This window comes from Athene noctua, chromosome 1, assembly GCF_965140245.1.
Source record: "Athene noctua chromosome 1, bAthNoc1.hap1.1, whole genome shotgun sequence".
Taxonomy (NCBI): domain Eukaryota; kingdom Metazoa; phylum Chordata; class Aves; order Strigiformes; family Strigidae; genus Athene; species Athene noctua.
The window spans coordinates 35,022,531-35,047,732 of NC_134037.1; the positions used below are offsets into that span (position 1 = coordinate 35,022,531).

General features: G+C 37.9%; 1 protein-coding gene across 22 annotated transcripts in view; it reads left to right on the forward strand.

Moving 5' to 3' along the window:
- Nucleotides 1–25,202, forward strand: part of RIMS1 (regulating synaptic membrane exocytosis 1) — a 350,587-nt gene that overhangs the window by 106,109 nt on the left and 219,276 nt on the right. For 21 of the 22 annotated variants that reach the window (XM_074895864.1, XM_074895868.1, XM_074895888.1 and 18 more), the window contains exons 2-3: nt 22,929–23,142; nt 24,745–24,756. In XM_074895864.1, coding sequence (XP_074751965.1) covers nt 22,929–23,142; nt 24,745–24,756 — 226 coding nt within the window. The remainder of the gene's footprint in view (nt 1–22,928; nt 23,143–24,744; nt 24,757–25,202) is intronic. The other variant, XM_074895867.1, reaches the window with a different exon arrangement.

Consider the following 25,202-nt stretch of genomic DNA (forward strand, 5'->3'; position numbering starts at 1 on the left):
GAGCCTTCTCAAGGAGACAGCTGACTTTTTTTTTTTTTTCTTTATAAGAGGCTATTCTCTACAAATTTGGAAAGTTTTCAGTAGTACAAATGATCAAGGGAAAAGCATACACCTGAATGACCAAGAGAATTAATTTTTTTTTTTCCTTAAGAAATTGATTGCCATTTTTTGTTGTGATTAATATTAAATACTCATGTAGGACTCTTTCATATGTAAATCCTGGGTGTCATAAAAATGCAAGTTAATTTTTGTACTTTAAAAAATTTCAAATGTGCTTACTAAGAACTGCAGGAAAGATTTTAAGTAATTCTTTGTAGACATTACAAAGAAGAAAATAGGGCGGTATTTTTAGTATTTTTCAGAGATGAAAAGACTAATGTAGTACTTTGAAGCTTTCATTTGCTTACATTCAACAGTATTCTGTCAAGTTTAATATGGAATATCTTCCAGGGAAGGTGACATTTTAACTGGCTAATCTAACTGAGTAACGTGGGAATCATGCAGCTCCTCTTGTCTTTACTCATCTGTCTTTATTCCTTATAAACACAGATATAAAGTGTTTAGACTGATAAGCTATGAAGGACAGAATGTTGGTAAGGTATACCAAAGAAATGATGAAAAAATCCAGATCTGCAAATAGTAAGAGGTTGTTTGGGAAATGTATTTTAGACAGAAGATATCCTAAGGAAGATACTAGCCCATTTTCAGATGGACATACTAGCACTGCTAATATGTACAAAAAGTGAGAGCATTAGCTAAATGTTTCTCTTTGTATATGGAAAAAAATGGAGATGTATATTTACATCCTATGAGGACAAGAAGTCATTTCCCACTTTGATAGTAACTAAGGAAAACTTGAGTCAACATTTGATTGGGATGAATATTTAAACATAAGTAGGCCTTACTCAATTGTGCAGAAGACTAAAAGGCTGCAGAAGGTTCTAGTTGACTGATGCTCTTTTTTTCTTTGTTAAATTTGGGAAATAGGAAAATTCTGTAAATTTATGAGACTCCTGATGTAGAGCCAGTATTCAAAAGGGGCACTCATGATGACCAAAGAGGCTGTTGGGCCATTAAGCCTGATGTTCATCCTTGGCATCTGTAATACAGCATTTGGAAAACAGGTGAAGGAAAAAATGCAATTCTTACAGCATTATGTTTTTAAACCTTGCTGAAGGGTTGCAAAAGGTTCAGTTAAGAGCTGCAATAATGTTTCAGATGCTAGAGAAACTACTTTGCAGTGGAGTATTTGGAGATCTCAATCTGTTTAGTTTATCACACAGGAGATCAAGAGGTGACTTGATTATAAAATGTAAACACTTTCATATACACACAGTATCCACCACTAAAAGCTTTTTAATCTAGTGGTAAAAGGCAGAATAAGCACTGAGGGATGGGAGTTGAAATGACTGTCCTTGGAAGCAGGGCGTGCATTTTTAATGGTGAGGGTGATTCACCTAGGAGGTGCTGATCTTCTCTCAGTATTCTCCAAACAACGCTAGCTTCCGTCATAAAGTTAATGCAATATACAGCTTCAGATCCCATCAATGCAACATTACATGCTTCCTGACCTCCAGGATTTAGATATTTTTTTTTCTTTTCTCTTGCTCCCCCCCCCCCCCAGAGGGAGAGAAGGGACCATTTTCGAACCTGTTTACTAGAGCTAGAACTGATGTTCTTGATGTCAACATGTTGCAAGGATGTTAATGGGCTCATATTACACATATTCCTAAATCAGAAGCTGGTTTCCTAAAGAAACTAATTGATATGTTTTATGGTGTAGTAAAGACAACTTACCTAGACTTACTCCTTTAATATATTTCATTGTACACGCTGGTAATATTTCCGATATAATGGTTGCAACCAGTCCACTGTTTCTGACTCATCAATTGTACATACCACCAATCATAGCTCCCTGGTAATCAACTAGGTACTGATGTAAAGCATTTAAAGCCATGCTTCCACAGTCCTCCAGGCTAAAATAGTAATCTTTCCAGTCTGCAAACAGTGTAATGGTTTGTCTGCAGAATCTATATGAAACACCAAATTATACCCCAGATGACTTGACCTAAGAAAATGATGTAAAATAGGATACCTAGTGGATTTTGGTTCAAACTTCTTATCTAGGGAAACTATAATTTGAGTTCCTAACATGCTGCTTCCTTCCAATCTTCCACAAATATATTCTTGTCTTCTAATGACCTGTGACATAAATAAATTACAGTAGCAATGGCAGTGAGTAGCCAGATAATCTAGTACAAAAAAAACCCCAAACTCCTACATCTTAGTCCTCACAGAAGAAAAAAAATCCTGTCTGTCCTTCAGTGTACTGTATCATAAATCAAGTTCTCCTAAAGTGTTAGGGACAGCATTTCATGCTAGTGCAATCCTAGCAGGATGTTTTCTCTCCTCTGTTTTTTGAATATACACATTATGTTGGACATACCAGGATATTATTTTGATAATCTTGTCAATTTATTGACTGGAAGAAAAGGTGAGAATTGCTGCTACACAGAGATACTTATTCCTCTCTGTCTTGATGTAGGAAAAGTACTACCTTTTGTCAAGCAAGCCAGACTTGTTGTGTACCATTCAACATGATAAATTTGTCTGGCAATCTGTACCTAACTTCCTGCTTTTTGGGAAGCTGACAGATATGAGGACATATCAGTGACATGGTTGGATGCTGTTAGTGTTTTGGCCGAGCTCACCTCTTTAGACCAAGGTGTGGTGCAATGCACAGATGGCTTGGTAGGTGATTTTCTTTAAAACATAGAAAAAGTCTCAGTATTTGTCCTGTGGGCCAGCTCCAGGAATTTTCTTGAAACTTCTACTTCAGAAGTGCACTGATAGCTGTTCGGATTATAGCTGACAGAAAGAAATTTTTAGTTTTACCACTTGGGTGGAGAGAGCTGATAAGAAATCATCATCTTCTGTTTTGAAGAATCTCACTCTAGGTACCCATAAAGCTTCACTCTTCGTTGTTCTGTTCAGCTTTTAGAGAATATTATACAGTGTGATGGATAAAAATGTCACTTAAGCACTATTTGACACACAGCTTTGGATTTTACATCATGTACCCAAAGTAGAGGGAGGGAGTGCCTTTAAAAAACATAGCACAGAACGAGACTACAAAATACTGGTCCCGTGCTATGACTGTTCCTTGTGGTTGTGAAAAATCTGTGAATTTGGCAGAAGGACAAGACAGTGATCATCAGAAGTACAAGAACTCTACTTAGATGAGCAGAGGCTGCTGGCTCAAGCAATAAGAAATCCTGATGTAAAAGAATGATATTCTTCCTTTACATCTAGCTCCATCTGGAAATTCGTTTTTAGTTTAAGAAAATACTGAGCTATGACAGGAACTAAATCCCTACAGCTTTTGGCTCTCTAAAGGGCTAGCCAAGGGGGTTAAATTACCTTTTTCTGCTAGAGAATAGGTAGGGGACTAATGCTATGGTTAGATCTCAGTATTCTGGAACGAATACTGGCTTGTTCACTTGAAAAATTATTGGTGCTCTTCCTATGGACACAGCTACACTGGAGTGTTAGATTTGTACCTGGAGCTTTCTGTGGCACTGAACCAAATTTTCTGGAGGGCTGACCTTATTGCACATGATTGCTCATCAGCCTGTAGACTCCTGTGGTGGTCAAAAATGATCAGGGAGCCTGAAGCTCTGTGAGTGCACATTGCTTAATGGGCTGTTGTGAGAACCACTGTAGAATAGTAGAAAAATATTAACCAAGGAAAACCTTTGGAGAAACGTCTCTCCGAAATTTATGGGTATTTCAAAGTAGCAGTCAGAATCATAAAACAGGTTAGTAGACTTTGTGCAGTATTTCCCAAAGGACACTCACTCCTGTTATTTAAGATATTATGGGTTTAAAACGAGCCCTAGGGGTTTTCTGTCAGGACTTAAATGGGAAATGGGTTGATAGAAGCTTTTCTTCTCTTAAAATCATACCTATGACTAGTATGGCTCCTCAGGAGAGAACCCCAGTATGTCTGTTAGATGTGATTAATGAGCACATAGTTACTGAAGCATCCTTCTTGGTGTCCTTGTGATGTGTTGTCCATATTACAATTTTTCAATATGCGTTATTACAGTAATAAAATCCAGATTTTGATAAATTGGCAGTAGTGAACTGTATGGACTAAATTTCTTTATGGGAATGTCTTTTTGGAGGAGTTTGGGCATAAATATTAAGCTTGGGAATTAATCAAACTGTTGACAGAAAACAGGATGGAAAGGAGAAGAAAACCTGAAATTGTGTATCATGGTTTTCTGCAGGCCTTGCTGTGGAAGTTTAGATCAAAGGAAAAACTAGTTTATACTAATTTTGGGCTCATACTTTCTACTCAACAACTTAATCAGATAAGAGAGTTTTGCATAAAAAATCTTTGTTAACGCTGAATTAATTCTTAGCTTGTAGACTCATTGAGCATCAAGCAAGGATGGCTCACCACAAAAGAGGCTTCATTTTTCTACTGAGAATAATTTCAAGCTCAAGACAATTTTCTTAAAACAGTTATGAAGAATGATATTTTGGGGAAAAAAATAGGCAATAAAAATGTAGAGAGCATGCTATGGGTTTTCTTTCACAAATAGTATTCTTGAGAACATTTAACTTAAGTAGAGAGTACATTAAAAGAAGGAATTAAAATAAATCACAAATATAAAAAGCCTTCAAAATTTTAATTTTACCATGTGCCATGCTTAAAGCATAAAATAAAATGGGTTAATGTTCTTATTTTCTAATTTTCTTATTCACTAAAATGCCATATGCTTTTCATTTGTGTTTACTTTGGCATCCAGAAGAATGAAGAGAATTAAATAATGCTGGAGACAATCCTAATCATTATCTTGTGTTCAAGCACTTTGATGGTATATTTAAAATAGATGTGTGAGCCTTTTTTGTTCCTTGTAATATGGAAATTATAAAGGAAGGTGAACAGGATGATAAATTAGAGATGCTCTCAGCGAGGCTGTTAAATTATTTTTAGGTAGAAGACATACTGTACACACTGAGCCTCAGCTGAATATAATTAATTTGAAATGTTATCACTGTTGTGCTTGCAGTCCTATTGTAATTTTTTTTTCAGTTCTGCATCTTGCTGGCTCCTATCACACCCCTCACTGTGAGATCTTTTCCTGTTTTGCACGTGTCCTGTTTGTTACCACCATATGGTAGTTAGAATTTCAGTAGCTTTGCTCTGTTTACAGACCACTGTGCTTTGTCATATTTTTGCTGCTCACCCTGTATTGCCATCTGATACCTATCATCTGTTTAACACATTGGATGCCAAAAATACTCAGTTTTTTTTTTTTTTTTTTTTCAAATGCATGTGTGAGAAAGACTGTTTCAGAAAGCTGTTCTAATAAACTGCTCCAAAGTAATTTCCTGTTATGTTGAACCAGTACCGACACCTCTCAGCTTCCCAAACTTTTTAACAGGTGCTGCCAGTTGACTGAAGGGATATACTGCAGAACAGCAGATTTTTTATTTTTTTTGCTTGCGTGCATTACACTGTTAGTAGCAAACCATAATGTATTTAAGTATCTTTCCCTACTGCGTGATTGTAACAAAACCAATATGCTCAGAGTGTAGCAGAGTCTATTCTTACCCTGGTTGCTAACTGCAACTTTATTATGGTTGCACTGTGTAACTGTTTTTGAAACTGGTTTGACAGATAAAATACATTGTGATTTGCAAGTGTTGGCATTAGTGATGGCTTATGCCATTTTAATCCAGCATTTCGATCTCACATGTTATTGACACCAAAAAAAAAAATCACTTCACCAACTGTCACAACGTAATTAAATTTTGGGTGCAGGGTAACAGATAGTATGAAAAATGATTGTATCGCTGAATTAGAGGTAGAGGAACCTGCAGCAGCATTTGGGGTATTAGACATGATAAATTTTTCATTCAGTAGTATTTTAAGATGACTTGCCAGGTGTTCATAATCTTAAATTTTAGAAGATGTGCTCATAAGCCTCTGGTTCTTATGGTTTCATGATGGGGACAGGTGAAGCCATATAATTCCATCATCATCTTCTGCCATCTTTCCTGGATATTGCTGTGTATGGAATTTTCCAGACTGACTTAACAGCTTAAAAGTGCAAGTCTGTACAGGACCAACTGCCTATAAATGGCAGCTGATGTTTTAAGATTTTCGCTGGTCCCGTCTGATGAGTGGTTGTTTTGCTCTCCACTGACTTGGATTGTCTCTGTTGTAGGTAGTGTGACTGATCAGGACAAATTCTGCCTGGGTTATGTGATTCATCCAGCTGAACTTAGCGATGCTACTAATTAATATTGTTCAGTTGGATAAATGGGCTTCTATTTTCTCTCTCCTCATGCACTGCTTCATTAAATTGTCTAGTGGCTAGTAGTTCTGTGTTCAGAATAAGAGAGCTAAATACTGGTACCTGTGCTTGTGATTTTGTGGAGATGCAAATTTGTGCCTTACTTTTAAAAACTCTTCCTTAAGATTTTAATTCATATATATATATATATATATTTATTTTTTTCCCCCCCTCTCCAATCCTTAAATTGAGCTTTTCTACTGTAACACACACACCACCCCCACCATCACCACCCCCCACCCCCACCCCCCTTTCAGGCTTTTTGTACTTTGTTTTATGTGACTTTCAGTTATTTTCCATGTTATGGCTGGTTGTTTACCAGGTGATGATCATCCTTAGAAAAAAAACATGCCCATGGTAACATATTATGTGATTCAATAAATTAATTCAAGAATTGAAGAGAACACCATTTAATTCTCTTCCGCTTCATTTTGAAAACAGATTAGTTTTTGTTTGTTCACAAAAATATGATTTTGGTGAAGTTTAGCTTAAGTAAATGATATTTGTATTCTGTAATAAAATGAAGCTGATGTTTCTGAAGAGAAAATAAATCAAGTTATTCTTTACTCACAGATTTAATGTATTTTAAGGGACATTTGCTGGCAGAGCCACTTCAGAAAATAGTATTCTACTGGAGAAATTTCCTGTGGGGCTCAGAGACTACTGTTCCAGGATCACTTTGTGTTTCTTTCAGTGAAGTAGTGGCAATAAAGAATTGTTGTGCCATCAGGAACTGACACAGGTCAGCTTGTTCAGGAGGCACATTCTGTCTTGTACAGCATGTGGAAGAGCGTGTGGTGCTGGGTTAGATTCAGTAATATTTAAGTAAATGAGGAAATGAAGACATCACTTAGTTCATAAGGAAAAACACAATCCAGTACCTAAAATATTCCACTTTCTACTGCTTGTTATAAAGCTAGAGATGGAAACTTCCTGCTTATTTGCTAGCAAAGCAACAATAAAGAAAAAGAGCTAAAACCCACCCAGGATTAGGTAGCATAGTTTTTATACCTATTTTTAAACTGGTTATATTTTATTAGTACTTTCAGTTATTCTTTCCCCATTTTTTTACAGTTGTTCGTTCAGTGGGATTCAGTGACAAAAAATTCACGGAGTTAATTTGGTACTTCTTTTCTGCACTAGAGGCCATTGCCTCCTCACCTGCTAATCAGTGCTCTTGATTCTCAATCATGTTGAAGCACACTTAGTTTATGAATGGTGTTGTTTCATGTTGTTCTGAGAAAATCCAGAGCTGTTGATTTGGCTGGGGAAGACAGCAATTAGTTTCCCTCTGCATCTTGAAACTTTCTTTAAGAAACTTCCTAGCAGTCTTTTTTAGAAGATTTTATAAAAGGAGCTTTTTCCTAACATATTTAGGGCCTGTTTTTTTAATAAGCAGCCGTGTATGAAAATTACTTGTATCTGCAAATGCAGTAATGTAAAAGGACATGCCCTGTAATCTCACAAACGATACTAGCATGTCTGGGTGTCTCTGGGATCTTTGTTTTCTGCCGTACACCTGTACTAGAACAGTTCATTTGTTACACTATATAGAGATAACACAGAGAATGAAATCATTGCACTGAAAGAAAAAGGCAAATTAATCTCAGTTAATTGCCCCTAGTATTTTTATTGTTTTTCTCTCGGTGTCAGAGTAAGCCCTGATTTCATAATTTTTAGTAAGTTGCATAAAAATGATTTAATTTTTAAAACTATATCTCATTTATTGAATGAATAGATGTTTGTCTCTAAAATAGCTGGGAAAAGTAGAGAGGACTCTTGATCTCACTTCCCAGTTTAGCAGGGTCTAGATTGTAAGAGTGTTGCAAATTACAGAGGTGCTGGAAGATGGTCTTGTTGTGGTTTGATAATGCAGATAGGCAGCATGTAGGAGAAAGTTTCTCAGGTCTTTTTACAGTAGATCTGTTGATCTGACAAATTCTAGGGAATTGAAATTCACTTTTAAAACAAACTCTGAGGCAAATCTTGTTATTTTGCTTTTCAGTAAGAAAAGCCTTTTTTTCCAAGAGGTGTATAACCCAGTTGAAGTTACATACAAACAATAATAAGTTTGCACCTTGAAAAACGGTAGGACTTTATTCCTTAAAATGCTTGGTTTTGACAGTGCAGTTGCAAGAGCAGATCAAGCTAGCACTTCTGCTGCAGTAAATGATTTTATCACCCTCTCCCTCAGCTTATGATTCTGCTGCTTCTTTTTTCTTCATCCATAAGCATTAATGCAACTGTGTGGCTCAGATTGTTTTTCTTTCATTCATATCTAACCCCATTCAGTTTCCTGGACTTTTCACTATTCATGGTATTGCTGTCCCTTGGTCATTATGTTGTGGTTTTTTTTTTTTTTTCCTGCAACAGGTATTGTGTGAATGCTGCAAGTAAAATAATATATTAATTTACTTCTTCAGTTTTGATGCATGAGTAGTTAGAGAAATCTTTAAAAAGCTGAATATGTTCACAGGTCCTGTGTTTATAGGTAGATAATGCTTGGCCCTGAATGCTTGTTTTAACAATTCATTAGGAGAGGGACTGTAACGTAGTGATATTTCCATAACTTTTAAAGTGTTTGCATTTGGTAAAATTCAGGCTGCTAACAGCATTACGTGTATGAACTCATGAAACTTTTTGAACTCTGTCACTTGGAACGGGTGACAACTCTTCAGAGCAAACCAGCTGCTCTTCTGCTGCACCGTCTGTGTTAGGAAAGCTGAGTGGTGAACAAATTAAACGTGAAAGTTCAGCAGGCAGCTGTGGTGGTTACGTGAGGTGACTGATATTGGTGAGGTTGTCCACAGAGGTAAGAGGTGTATAAAAATGCCCATACTGGTTAAGATCAAAGGACGAAGCACTAACACATTGTGGGGTGTTCTCACTACTATTCTGCTGGCTTGGGCCAAACTGTCCATGTACAGCACTGAGAAAAGGAAGCCTGACAGAGAGGATCCTGGTGACTGGGGGCTCCCAACATCCCACCATATCTCTGGACAGAATACTGTTTGAGTAGCCTGCTGACTCTGTGGAGGTCTTCAAAGTGCTCTGCTTGGTGTCGCCTGCAATTACGTGTTTTTACAATTGATGATTTTTCTGTTATCCCCCTCTACCTCTTTGTTTTTTCGTTTTAAAAAAATTCTTTGGCTCCTATGATTGTTTTTCCAGTTTTGTGGTGATGTTGAAATTGTTTATCTACATCCCCCTTCTTTAGGTCACATTAGGGCTGGAAAACCAATAGTGGCTTATTGGGGCTGCTCAGGGAAGTATGAAAGGATAAGGCAAGTTGGCAGACATGTCTCCTCTCTGCATAATACCACTTAATATACCTTTATATTCTAGAAAAGTGCTGAATTGACTGTATTAGGGCACAGGAATCTGCTTGCCTGGGAAGCTGGCAGTAGTGGGATGGGAGAGGAGTCTAACTCGTGGGACTGATGATGAGTAAGTGAAGTTCAAACAATAGCTGGAAGGGCAGATGCTATAGTTAAAACAAGATGGTAAAAGAAATAGAAGGGTTGAATATTTAGCAAATACAGCATGGTTTCTGCAGTGCAGTACTCTGTCACTTGCTGCCCTAAGGCACAGAGGCAGTCTGCATGTTAGGAGCATGCTGGACTCTGTTCCAGGACACCAAAGATAATGTGTATTGTATCACAACTTGTCATGTTCTTGTTTTCAGGAGAAAAAGTTTTGTTGTATTTGATCTTCAGATGTGAGTGAAGAAACCATTGAGGACTATGGTTGTTGCTTGCAGTTTCTAAAACAGCTCTTTCCAATGGGCTTAGGAATGAACATTTATGAGTATTATTCTCGCGAGGAACTATGTGCAAGCTCACTCCCCTGATGAGACTTACCATTATATTAAATCTTGTGTTACACACTAAATTTGGGCAGTGTAATTATTTGTGGTTAGTGTAATCACAAATTTTACTTGGATAATACTGAAAAATTGTTATATTAGTGGAGCTACAATATATCCTTTTCCTGTCTGTGGAAGATAGGGGTGTGGGTACCTCTTTGCCACTATTTCCTACTCATCATCCTATTTCTATTCTTTAACTCATTAACATTTTCAAAGTCATTAATACTAACTCTTTTGCTTGGACTTACATTGCAAGCTTACTTGAGGAGCTTTATGTGAAACCTGGTCTCATGGCTGTTCTAAAATGCTCAGCATCTGTTGCTGTGACCTCTTCTGACAAGGCTCTTGTTCTCTAAGACAGTCAGCTGGACCGTCTTCCACCCTAGTGTAATCTCCATCACTTACAATTCCCTCTCCACCTCAGAGGGATGGATCATATCTTTCATCTGGTTTCCTTGTATTGTGGATCTGTATTGCCCTTTCAGTGTTTTCCATGCTTGTGCTGTGACCGTAGAGGTCTTCCTTCTTGATTTTGTGCAAGCCAGCTGGGACATCATGGATAAGGCTCATGCCATGCCCTTGGAGAATGTGTTTCCAGATCCCATCTCGTAAGAGCAATTGGATGGAAGGTCTTGTGCCTCCCAAAAAGGCCAAGGAACGGGGCACAGAGGTTCCCCAAAGTGTATGGGCTCTATGTCCTGAGATGTAGTTGTGACAGAGCAGTACTGGGTGGAAAGGTGTTGTCTCTCTCCTCTCTCAGTCTTGTTTCAATCTTTTTTGCCTAGTAAAGTCTTCAAATTCCAAATAATTTTTCACTGTTGAAACTCAACAATTTTCACTTCAGTAAACCCATGAAATACTTCAGCAATGGTATTGGTTTTCATATATGTATGAACTCAGAATAAAAACAAAAAAGGGAAAAAAGTTGATTTAACTTATTCACATTTTTCATAAAAGCCACAACATGAGAATGTATGTTTTTAAACAAAGAAGGGATAATCATTAATTATTTTTTCTTTAGAAGGCACGGATTCCTTCAGGACTAAGTTTCTCTCAGTGTGTGCATTTTAATAGAAGACATACATAGTTTCTTTCTGAATTCCTCAGCTATGCCTTTTTTAGTACTGTTATGTGTTGTTTGCTTAGTTATCTGGTTTCTCTTTTATACCTCAGAAAGGTCATTTGGGAGGAACTGTGGGAAGCTGGAACGTAAATTCCATATTGTAGATATTGCACATTTCTGACTCACAGTTCTTCAGTTGTGTAAGGAGGAAGTCTGCTTGTGGGCCGTGGTTATTTTTAAAAAACAAATAGAAGTATATGAAAATAAAGTTTTACAGTAACCCACATTAGGTAACTTCCAGGAAGCTGAAAAATGACATTTATGCAAGTTATTTAATGAGCTTATTTGTATGCTTGCGGAAGGCCTGCCCTTATTAAAATGTTAGCTTGAAAATTACTGTTACTGCTGGTGAAAAGGCACGAGATAAGAGCGCCGTGAGTAAAGCCACAGTCCATGCCACATCTGCTCTGTTGTGATGAGGAGGGGGACTTTTTAACCAAGGTATGGGACATCTTTGACTCAGCCTGTAGAGTCTCGTTAGGATGCTGCCAGGTAGTATGCAATTGATAAAGAGATTATATGAGGGAGTTGGAAATAAGATAAGGATAGAGGACAAAAGCATGTGTTATATGTGAACAACTTTTAGTTCCAGTGGCGGTTACCAGGTCTAAACTCCAGTGTGAAGTCTATAAGTGAAACCTTCATCTTGGCCAACTCTCAACTTTATCACAAGTCTCACAGTGAAATGCTTTATGTTTATGCTGCTCCTGGTTCCTAGCATCATGGGCATATAGAAAAATAACAACATTCATTAAAAACACTTTGTCCCTCATGGACACGGGGAAAAGTATGAGTATATTGCCTGAGGGTCAGAAACCAAAACCCAAATTACTAGAATCATAAAATGATTAAAAGAAATTAAAAAAGTAACAATGAATTTCTGAATCATGTTGGGAGATTGGTGTTACCATATTGCCTGGAAGCACTTGTCATGGACTATAACCCTTCTGAGTGAGGGTTTTTACGGACGTAGAAAAAAAGATAGTCTTTGCCACAGGGACAGCCTGCATTGTAAGTATTAAGCAAATAATAAAATAATAGGAGCAGACAGGGAAGTCTGTATTGTCTAGCCTGATAAATAAAAGTTTTCATATACCCTAATTTTTTCCAGGTCTTTGTAGGCATCAAGGCAAAGGAGAGTTTGAAGGAGGTTAATGGGATGGTGGTGTTGTTAATACTCTCACGTTAGGGGCAACAAGGAGAAAAACCACAAAGATTCTTGCTTGAAAGTTTATCTTGAGCAGAAGCGTCTCAGTACTGAATGAGAAATGATAGGCAAGGTGGAAATAGGCTGTGAAAGTCTTTGTAGGTGAAGATAAGCCATTTATGTTTTATGCAATAGAAAAGGGGGCTCATTGGAGGAATGCAAAGAGAAAGGTAAGATAAATTATATTTGTTGCAGGATTATGATTACACAGCAGGAGAGGCTTGCACTGGTGAGAAAAGGAACTGAGGGGTGAGCTGATGATAGCTGAATATTTAAGCTGGACGGATATGAAATTAGCTAAAGTTTGGTGATTTAGGGTTTTTTTAATTTGAAAAATTAATCTTCAAGACATATATAGGATTTTCAGGTGAAGGTCTAACTAGGTGTGAGTCCCATGTAGCAGAGTAGGTATTGGTCCTGAGTGGCAAGCAGAATGGAGGTTATGATTAAGGTTTGCTGAAGTTACAAGATCTCTATTTGAGTTTATGGAGTTTGATGTACCAGTCACCCATGACAGGAGTTGGTAGTGTATGCCAAACACTTCAGTTTTGACAGAAGGAGACAAGTATGAGGTAGTGAAACAGACCTGTGAGCTACAAGCATGGTCAAATTTGTGTTTGCACCAACAAAACAGGGAGGAAGAAGAGATCGTGGCATGTGGTGGAGAAACGACTGATGCCCAGCAGGATTCACGTGATTGGTGGTGAGGTGAAAAATGTGGCAGATGATGACCAAGCTGAGAGCATAACAGAGTTGATCCATAGTTGTATGTTGAATGAGTAGGGGAGAATGAAGAAATCTTCAGGTCAGGTAAAATCTGAGATTTTGAGGAATATTGTTGGTTTTATTATAGGATATGGAACATGCTATAATATGTGTCATATATAGTAATTATTGTGATGTATTTATTTAAAAAATGTGTAAAGGAGAGACAAGACCTACAGGAAATGTAAATAGGGAAAGATCAAATGGGTGGTAAGTACAGAAAAGTGAGAAATTGGGCAGTAGGTAACAGCAGAGGGGCTCGAAGCAGCTGGTTTGTTGAGGAGAAAACCCAACACCCTCAAGATATGGAAGCTGTTAACTCTTCCCTTTGCAGTTCTTTGATTAATGCTTTTGTTATTTTTACAGAAACATGGCCTTTTTAGCTCTAAAGATGAGTTGATTAATTGAATTCCTACCTGTTTCACAACTTAAATAGATCCATGTCTTGCTTGCCTTTGGCAAGCATTTTTTACAGACAAATACTATACTCGACTCTTAAAATGGCAGTTCACACTGAAAAAGAAAGTAGAGCAATAGCAATAATACAGGAATATTAACATAACATCCAAATTAACTCAGAAGTACATTATTTTTTCAATGTATGTTTAGCAGTTACTTGATCTTCAAAAAACAACCAAACTGGGTATCATCCATGCTAAAAAGCAGCACACCCCAAACATTAAAAATACCCTGGACTTCAAATATGCAAACACATTAACATTGCTACGTCAAGCACTGGAGAGCTGGAAGAGCTTGATGTGTATATTTGCTATTCAAACTTAATTTGTCCTACTTGTTCAGCGGTTATAAATTTTAATAACAGATTTATATGTGATGTGATGATGCATGAAGTAGCAGGCAAATATATCTAGACTTCTTCACTGAACTTCAGCTGTTGTTCTAGTCAACACACGCTAGATTCCCTCTAAGCTCCTCGTTTTCTGTTGTTCAGACAAAAGCATGAGTAACATCTTGCTGAGTTTGCCTGTCTTGGCTTTGTTGTTTAAGTCATGTATTCCCAAACCCCACCACAAGCTGACAGCTTTTCCCAGCTAAGATGCTAGTGGGGCTGAGGCAGAAGCTAGGTGCTGTGCTGCTCTCTCTGGGAACATCTGTATGAGGTGAGCACCCACACCTTTGGCAGAGCAGTGAGGCACCCGGTGAGAGCAAGGTACTTCCAGGCTTTATGGAGCTGATGTTTTCAGATCACAGCTTCAGTGTAGTCGCTTAAAGTTTGTCTACAGGTTTTTAGATCTAGCTGTTGCCTTCACAAGCATATTAAATATCCAGAAGTGCTAGAAGTCCGTCTGTTTTGTTCAAATACATTGCGCTGCCATCATGCTAATGAACTATTAGTCTTTTGTGTATCTACAGTAGAAGAAAATGTGTGGAAACAAGTCTGAGTTTGCGTTCTTGATTTTTTTGTTTTGTTTTATTTACCATAAAAAAGAATGCTAAGAGCAGAACTCGTTAAAAATTTTACTTATGAAAAAATTGTCTAAGGTGTGTGATCGTGTGTGTGTGGCATAGGTGGATAGGGCAAAGTACTGCATTTTACTAAGCTTTTTTCATACATGGAATAGCTGCTGGTGGATATTTACTAAAGGCTGTGTCAGTTAGAAGGTGGCACTATTTCTACTAACATGAAATCATAATGGGGCATAATATTTTTGTAATGTTAAATCAGGTGTTTAAGATTCCAGGATAGAACCATTTGAGTTGAACTGGGAGACTGAAAATGCAATCTGTAGTGCCATCTGCTGGATTTTTAAGTAAGTAAGTAAGTAAAAAAAAACCAGATTCATACTACATTTAAAGATAATTTAAAACGTAACTGTGCATGAAGGCGACCCAAATCTTTGGCATTTTTAGAAAAGCCGTGCAGACAGAGCATACATATGCAAGTGCACCATTTTGTCACTTTTTAATCTTCAGCGTATATGTGCAAATATTTCAGATAGGTATACTCTATGGGAATTAGTAATTCCTATTAACTAACCAAAAAAGTAACCCAGCAAAAAACCGATAACATAGTCTGTTAATCAAAATTTACATTCTTGTATTGTAACTGTAATATCTGTTTAGTGGAGATGATTGCAGCAGTATAAATATACATCTTGGGCTAGCTCAAAAAAATCCAACGACATAAATGGTAACTTCCGTGTGGTTTGATATGTCACTTTCTGATCAGTCAATATTACAGATTACCTCAGTATCCATTGTCTGTTCTACTAATGACATTAGTGAACTATCTGAAAAGTTTGAAGTAAGATGCTTATGACATTAGTGTCCTCCAAGGCTTACATGTTTTAATAAGTGCATGAGGACATGAACAAAGCTTTGTAAAATCACCCATGAGTAATTTTTTTTTACTCATTTACATTGTCAGTGTAAAATATTGCACATTCAAATGAAATTGTGGTACATGTAGCTAAAGCATTTTTTGGTGAAATGTCTTTGAAGAAAAAGGGCAGAGGAACCCACTGTGTTTTCTTGGGAAAAAACCCTAGAAACCTCAATATACATGGTACTGTCCTACAGCAAAAGTGAACAGGTTAAGCCTTTCAGTGCATGCATGAAAACTCTGTACTGCTTCTTGTCTTGCACTACTAGTGGTGGTGACAATATCTCATGTACATGTGGTACAGTACTGAGCCTGATGCTTAAGAGTACAGAAATTGAGTCATAGATAGCCATGGTGCTCTGATGTGCTTCTCCAAGCAGCTCAGTCACTTCCAGAATTCTAGCAACAAAAGGTATTTTTTTAGTTGTATGAGATCTGATGTGCCCAAAGATTCACTCATTGTATGCTTTTTTTTGATCACATGCATGTGTTCACCTGAATGTGAAATGCCAGGTCCCCTCACCAGAAGAGCCAGTTTGAGACAGACGTGGCTGTTTTTTAAGAGTGGTGCGAGGTCTTCACAAGTGAAGTATGGCAATAATATTGCTGGAGGAAGCTTATCCTTGAAGTTTCTCAACTTCTTTGCGCTATGTTCTCAAATGTATTGTTGCATTTGTAGATATTTTTCCTATTGTTTCTCCATGAAGAGGAGAATAGTTTTAATTTTATGTGTGGAGAGGTCTTTCCTGCCTGTTAAGTAACTTTGCTACATAATGAAAGGTGGACCAGTACTGAAGCTTTGTGGCATCAGATGATGCTGTTGGTGATCTGAACAGTTCCAAAGATAAAGACACTTCTGTGTTTCTAGCAAAGGGTGAAGTTTCACACGTAAATGTTACAAAGAGGTGCTCTTGGAGGTACTCGAAGTTTTATTACATTGAGACAATATGTTAAAGAAGATAGATCTATTAAACAAGAAATGTGGCTAAAGTGATATAGAACAAAAATTAAGGGACTACTAGTTCAGCAATATTAAAAAGTAAATATGTAAATATTAAAAGTATAAATGATGGAATATTAAATATATAAAATATGTAAACTTAGAAGAATTTTAATGTCTTCTTATATCTGCACGTGGAGGGATGCTTTTCTAATGAATTCCAATTCTGTATCTAACAATTCTTACTTATTTTCTTATGCAACAGCTGCTGATAGATTTTATAGATTGAAGGATTAAAGTTATGGAACAGATAAATAAATACATTTTCTTTCGTGTGGGATCAAAGATTTGCAGTTTCATGTCAAAGGACATTTCAACTGAGTAACAGTAATAGTCATTACCTTTTAGGTACTGACTGCTAAAGTCACCATATCAAAAACCCCCAACAAACAATGAACAATAAAAAGCTTTTGGAAAATAGTATTCATGGAAGATATTTTTTGCAATTACGATTTTTTTTTCCTATTGTAAAATACATGTTCAGTGAAATCTGTTGAAGATACCGATTTCCAACATAAAAATTAATTTTAATTAAAAGATTATTTGGTATATTTTTTTCTGGTCAACATTTTAAAACTAAACACTGAATTTTGCTATATTTGTTGCTGTTGTTACAGAATACCTCTGGAAGGTTGTTTTAACAATTATTTATTAATAGGTAGTATAAAATCTGAATGAATTAGGTTTCATACTTCTGTCTTGATGTGCATGAATACTGTAATAAGAGTACCCTTGCAGTGTGTTGCTCCTTCTGGCCATCTACTGCCTTCTGTATTTCTCACTTTTGAAGGAAAGATTCTATGAAACTTCTTCATTTTGACATATATATCCAGTGTTAAGTACTGGAATGTTTTCTTCTATGTTTTTGTTTTAATACTTTGTTTTGGTTTTTTACCTGCTTTGTCTTTGGAGGTTGGGTGGCAGAGGAAACTTCCCCTTTTTGGCTATTCCATGACCTCAGCAGTAGAATCACAGAATTGTCTAGGTTGGAAAAGACCTTGAAGATCATCCAGTCCAACCATTAACCTAACACTGACAGTTCCCAACTACACCATATCCCTCAGTGCTAAGTCAGCCCGACTCTTAAACACCTCCAGGGATGGGGACTCCACCACCTTCCTGGGCAGCCCATTCCAACACCTAACAACCCCTTCTGTAAAGAAATGCTTCCTAATATCCAGTCCAAACCTTCCCTGGTACAACTTGAGGCCATTCCCTCTTGTCCTGTTGCTTGGTCCTTGGTTAAACAGACTCATCCCCAGCTCTCTGCAACCTCCTTTCAGGGAGCTGTAGAGGGCGATGAGGTCTCCCCTCAGCCTCCTCTTCTCCAGACTAAACCCCCCCAGTTCCCTCAGCCGCTCCTCGTACGACCTGTGCTCCAGACCCTGCACCAGCTTCGTTGCCCTTCTCTGGACACGCTCGAGTCATTCAATGTCCTTTTTGGAGTGAGGGGCCCAAAACTGAACACAGGAATCGAGGTGTGGCCTCAGCAGTGCCGAGAACAGGGGTAAGATCCCTTCCCTGTCCCTGCTGGCCACGCTATTGCTGACACAAGCCAGGATGCCATTGGCCTTCTTGGCCACCTGGGCACACTGCTGGCTCCTGTTCAGCCGGCTGTCAATCAGCACCCCCAGGTCCCTCTCTGACTGGCAGCTCTCCAGCCACTCCTCCCCAAGCCTGTAGCGCTGCTGGGGGTTGTTGTGGCCCAAGGGCAGCCCCCGGCATTTGGCCTCATTGAAACTCCTCCAGTTGGCCTCAGCCCATGGCTCCAGCCTGTCCAGGTCTCTCTGCAGAGCCTCCCTACCCTCAAGCAGATCAACACTCCTACCCAACTTGGTGTCATCTGCAAACTGACTGAGGGCGCACTCGATCCCCTCGTCTAGATCATCAATAAAGATGTTAAACAGGAGTGGCCTCAACACCGAGCCCTGGGGGACACCACTCGTGACTGGCCGCCAACTGGATTTAACTCCGTTCACCACAACTCTTTGGGCCCGGCCATCCAGACAGTTTTTTACCCATCCAAGCCATGAGCAGTCAGTTTTGCCAGGAGAACGCTGTAGGAAACGGTGTCAAAGGCCTTGAACTAGCTGAATTTTGGGGGTGCTTGATGAAAAATGGTGTGGATATATGCGTATTTCTCTTAGATAGTATTCTGGTTGCTTTCTGTTGGAGGTCTCGAAGCCCTTATCTTACAAGCTGTTATGAAGTCTTTAACCTAACTTTTAGGTGATTGTTTACATTGAGGAGTATTTAATAGACTTATATTTTCCTTGCGTCTGATGAAAATCTGCTCTCTAGCCTGGAAATTAAGGAGCAAACTTGAAAATTATCCATCTGTATTTTAGTTCTTGCTCCAGAGACTACGTAATATACTTTGTATAAGGCAAATAATACTTCCATATAAGGCAAAACTTTTGAGAGTGATTTGCTGTCACTGTTATAGAATAGCCAGATATAGAGATCCTGGCACTCCTCAAAAAGGTGGGAAAGATGGTTCAAACCTTGGAAAAGAAGTAATTGAATGAGACCTTCCATGGGCTGAGTAAGATTCTTCTCTGTGAATTCTGCAACTGTTTTCTCCAATTTCATTCCTGATGTTGATAAAATGTGAGGATTTCTCCATTAATGCAGAGTATGACATGCAAGATAAGTGCTTGGATTTGAATCTCTCATGGTAATAAGTCCAGTCTTACACTGATTCAGAAGATAAGAAATCTGTAAATAAGTGCTACATATTTATAAATAAATGAAATCTCCTCTCACTTGAGTTTTGCTTGCTTGCTAGTACATTCATCTACCTCTTGTGCACACAAAAGGGCAAAACATCATTGTATTAATAGACTTCGTAAGCTTCATATGAGATCCAAAAAATGCAGATGTAAAATGTCTAATTGGAAAAGAACAGGAAAAGATGCAGTGCCTGCTGTTATTTTCCCTTTTCATGTTTGTAAAGAGCCAGAGCTTTAAGTCTTGCTATAGAGAAGGAGAACTGAATTTAGTTTCCATGGTTCCATTTTTTAATAGAATATTTGATGTAATAAGAAATTTACCTACAGACCTCTCCATTATTTAACTGCATTCTTTAAGCTGGTTATTATACAAATTTCTGAATGTCTTCCATTGTATTTATGCATTTTAAGTGTGCAGCTGTGTAAGATAAGTTAACCTGTATGTGTAATCCAATAATGTGGCCAAAAGTATTATGTTTCTCCAGTATTTTGCCTAACTCATTTGACCTACTTTCCTCATTTTACTCAATACTGCAAAGGTTTTTTAATCAGGTTAGTAAAATATAAAACAAAGAAGCCCCTTTGGCATTTCTGCCAAGTTTTTCTGAAGTATAATGATCATGTTTGTAATGAGGGAGAATGGATTATTTGGCTGCTTAGTTTTTGCTGTTGCTGCATCCTCACTAGAATGTGCCCATATGAAGTCACTGCTTTCAATGTGGGAGTTGGTTGATTTATGTAGTTACGAGCAGTTTTCTTCCTATTCAAACAGAATACATGTATTTTACCATGATTCCTGTTAGTTAAGTTGAATTATCAGTTTCTAGGCTTGAATATCATCTTAAAGTACAAAGGATATAATTGAGACCTCTACAGACAAAACCCCTACTGTTCTAATTTATTAAACTCAAGATTCCCTGTTTCTATAAATAATTTATTTATCTATTAGTGGTTTTTTAATGTTATCCATGGAGATGTCAATTTGAAGCAACATCTGAAAATGTGCATGAAGAGCCTGTAGGTTCCACACAGCATGGTGAAAAGACTGAGTTGTTAAATGTGCCCTACTGTACTCTCCCACTTACGCTGTCTGAAGTCTTTGCTGAAGCTCATGAAAATAAAGGTGTCCTGGTTTCAGTGAGTGGTGGGGGTTTATCAGTAGCAGGGGAGGGGGCAGTAGCCCCTGTGAGAAACTTCTCAAAGCTCCCCCAGCTCCAAGTCAGACTCACCTTTGCACCAGGGCTTGGCCAATCAGCCGTGCTTTTGCGATAAAATTTTTGCGAAGTGGAACCTGAGAAGAGTTGTGGGAGTTATGAGGAGGAGTTTTGAGGAGAACATCTGTGTGAACACTGAGGTCAGTGGAAGAAAGGAGAAGGGGGGAGGTGTGCCAGAGCAGAGACTCCCCTGATTCCATGTTGAGATGGCAGGGCCTCCCCCTGCCACCCATGGCGGTCTGTGGTGGACCAGATACTGATCTGCAGCCTGTGGGGGGCCCCGTGTTGACCCAGGTAACTGCCTGAAGAAGGTCAGGACCCCAGGAGAAGAAGCCCCTGCTGTTGCAGTTTGGCTCTGGGAGGACTGCAACATGCAGGGGTGACCCGCATGCCCGTGGGAGTGACTCATGTCAGAGCTGGTTTGTGGAGGACTGTCTCCTGTGAGAGGGGGACTGCACTGGAACAGGGGGAGAATGCCAGAAGTTCCCCACCCCAAGGTGGAAGAAGTGGCAGGACTGACTGCACCCCCCCATTCCCTGCCCCCTGTGCTGCTGCAGGGCAGGAGGTAGAGATATCAGGAGCAAAGCTGAGCCCGGGAAGAAAGGAAGGATGGGAGAAGGTGTTTTCACGATGTAGTAATGCTTCTCACAGTCCTACTCTGACTGTTGTTGTTAATGTCTGTATTAAATATATGTTCTTTATTTTCTTCCACCAATGAGTCTGTTTTTTGCCCGTGCCTTAAAGAATGAGATCATCCCTCCTTGTCCTTATCTCAAGTTCCTGGGTCTTTTGCTTCCCTCCTTCTCAGTGCTGGGAGGGAAAGGGAGTGAGCGGCTGCATGGTGCTCAGTTGCCCTCTGAACTCAAACCAGAACAAAAGGTCACACATTGCAGTGCTGTCCTGGTGCACTACAGATTTTATTTTTTTTTCCTTTTATGATAGTAAAATAGTTAACAGAGTTGAAACATGATCCTTTTAATTAAGCTTCAGAGTGGGGTTTCACATGGCAGCTGAGCTCATTGCTGCAAAAAGGGTGATCCTGCTGTTCACTGGTCTTTTTAATTTCTGGCTTCAGGAGCTCATGTCCTACCTTCCTCCCAGGTCTCCATTGCCCTGTTCAGAGTGGAGTGATTGAGGAAGCAAAACAATAGGAAAACTTTTTTGATTTTTTTTTTTTCCTAGGAGAATTAATTTTCTGTTGGTTCAGGTCCATGGGTTAGCTCACTGAAACGGACCTGGTGACTGTCAAAATGAGTGCCTAAAGAGCACTAAATGCTTGCAGCCAGGAGCGGGAGAAGAGCTGGACTGTCTCTTTTAGAAGTGCCTGGACCTTTAGCTGGTTCCCCTCTGAAACGTCATCTGTGCCAACAGAATCTCCTAGAAACCAACAGGAGAAGATCTTTTCCCTCAGAGATAATATCATAGTGATAAGAAAGATTTTATCATTAAATATTTAATTATTCTCACTTATAGAAAGGGAAGTAAAGACTAGAAGACGGAGTTCTCTTCCCTGAGCTCGTCATTAGAAGCAGGGTCTTTTGGGTAACACTTAGCCAGTTGGTGGGCACAGTGTCAGGCTATTTGTTATTTGGGTCAGCTGGAGGAGAAGTGCTACTTTTTTGAACACCAGTCTTCATTTTAGGAATCTGTATACCTGCTAATACTCCTATATACTCCTGCAGCTAAGCTGGAAGAAATGTCTGTAATGAGGGACTGCAAACCTTACATAGTTTCTTATACTTAATAAGAGACTACTACAGATTGTTAATATATGGGTTTGTCATAGAAAATTGTTCTCAGAGTCTTGTAGGGCAAGTAGGATTGTAGAGACCCTGTTGAATTTTTAAGTTACATGTTTTAGTAATTTAGATTTTGCAAACAAAAGTGTGACACTGTAATTGAAGATGGATTTATATTTTTTATTACACTGGCTGAATAAATAACACGGTTTGAAAAACAATGCAAATTTGCTCAGACAATTATATTTTTGCTTTTATTCTGTACATGGTATATATTTCTGTTTCAGACTATAATTTTTTTGCCATCTTTTTATATTTGGATCAATATCTGGTCAAGTGAAATCATGAGCTTTGAAGTAAACCTAATAGGAATACATCTGTTATTTTTTCCCTTTAGATTTTCCTGTACAGTCTTCCATGTGCCGTGTGTATTTGATATGAGGTACATTTATTATTGTGAACATGCCAAGAATATTAGATAGAGCTATAAATTGAAAGAAGTAAATACATAATAGCAGTATTTGCTCCTATTCTTGCTATATAAACTTTTTTCTCATCTATGCAGGAGGTTGCATCAACAATTTGAAAGCTATAAAGAGCAAGTAAGAAAGATAGGGGAAGAAGCTCGCCGTTACCAGGGAGAGCACAAGGATGATGCTCCAACATGTGGAATCTGTCATAAAACAAAGTTTGCAGATGGTTGTGGCCATTTATGCTCTTATTGCCGGACCAAGTTTTGTGCTCGATGTGGAGGTCGAGTCTCTCTGCGATCAAACAATGTAAGTTTTCTGATGTGTACTCTTAAAAAAAAAAGCCTCCTTGACATTGTCTTGCTGCAGATTGTTCACCTTAAGTTTCGCATTTCATGCTTCATTTTACTTAAGTGTTTCATTCATCACTTCGTTATGAGGTGTGTATAAAGTAGAATGTATTTACTGATTTTGAAGATACTTGGGATTCACAGAGTTAATTAAAAAAACCACTGTTGTGTATAGTTCAACTGAGTGATGGCTTGAAGAAAACATACTTGTTTTGCATAGAATGAAAGAAGAAACCCTTTTGCTCAGGTAAAACTCCACATTGATAAATTTTTATTGAACTCATTTCATTTTAATTTCTTTTTTATAGAGCTTTTCATATAGATTTATAGATTTCTCTTACATAAAATCAATCAGGTTTTTTGTTAGAAAAAAAACCCAACCACTTTTCTTAACACACTGAGAGCGTTATGTCAATTTATTTTAAATTTATTTAAAAAGTAAAACTATAGATTAATTTGTACTAAGTGCCCTGCTGTCAGGCAGGTGAGATAAATCTTTCTCCCTCTGATCCACATGCATTTAGCTGCAGTAGCTGTCCACAAAACTGAAGGGTATCTGAGAATACCCTCTGTTCAGTCAGTCCCTTACAAGGAACTGGCTACTCACTTGCACATGAGTGGTAGGATCTATATTTGGAAGACCATTATCCAGTGATTATTTTTGTCTGATCAGCTAAAATTATGGTGTGTTATAAAACCTTTTGCAAATATATTTTTATTGCATAAATAGTTTTGTTATCTATCATGAGATGAGATAACTTTCTCATGTAGGGGAAATGCATCAGTGCTCTTGGTATCAATACAAATCCAGTTAAAAGTGGTCATGAATTTTATAGCAGATAATCATCTTCACAACGGAACTAGTTTATGGCCTTTTCACTTTCTTTGAGCTAAACAACTGAATAGGGCTTCTGAAGTTTCAAGGAAACCAAAAAAAAAAAAGCCTTAGAAAAAATGCATTTAATATTTATTTTTGAAGTTTTCTGTAGCCCTGATGTACTTCTGAGTCGATTAAATTAAACTCACAATCTGAAAAAATTCCGTAGGTGTATTGAACATGAATCTTCTTTATATTTGTATTTTAATATAAATGGATGCATTACACTGCATCACCTGCAGGTGGTGTCATTAGAGCAAGTCTATGAAAATATAGTTTTCTTTGATGTGTTACATTATACTGTTCATTAGAGTGCATATGGTACAGCTTATCTTTGCTCAGGAAAAAATTGAATATATTTTAATTATTTTTCACCCACTGTTTCAAGTCACAGAAATAGAGAAGTGTCCATTCATTTGTAACTTGCCTTCTGTTATATTGTTTGTGCTTCTGTGGGTTAGGGTGGGAAAACATGTTTTCTACATCTGCAGTAATAGAGTAATGTCATCTTTTTATTCAAAGCACTTTTTTTTTTTTTTAATTTTATGTTTTTATATCTTTGTAGAAAGTTACTAGAATTGCATTTCTTTGAAAGCTGTCTATTAATACTTGCCTATTTTATTCTTTTTCTCTTCTTTCTTTCTTTTCTCTTTTTATTCTGCTTCCTTGGATGCTTTCCCAAAGGAGGACAAAGTGGTTAGAATCCATGCTTTTTATCATTTATTATTATAATGTTGTTAGTTAACTGGGAAACATATTAATGTGAAAAACTGAACTGAAATTTTTAAATCATCCAAAGGGGAGGGGGGGAAGAACAGGAATCCTAACACCCAGGCCATGCCCATCTCCTAGCTGAACATGAGTGTCAAAGATAGCCCAACAAGGACACCCAAGACTGTTGTCAAAATTAGGAAAATAAATTAATTAAAGAACTGAGAATTATTAATAGGCCAAAAAGTAGAGGGGGTAATAAGTTGTAATAAAGCTTTATTTTATAAAAATGTCTGTGGTTAACAATTTGACATTTTGCATGCAAGGTTCTTCCATCTGCTTCAGGAAATCTAATTTAGTATTTTAATTGTAATTTTTCATTGATTTACATGGTTTGCTGTGTTTCACTTCTGGCTGCAGCAGAAATTCAG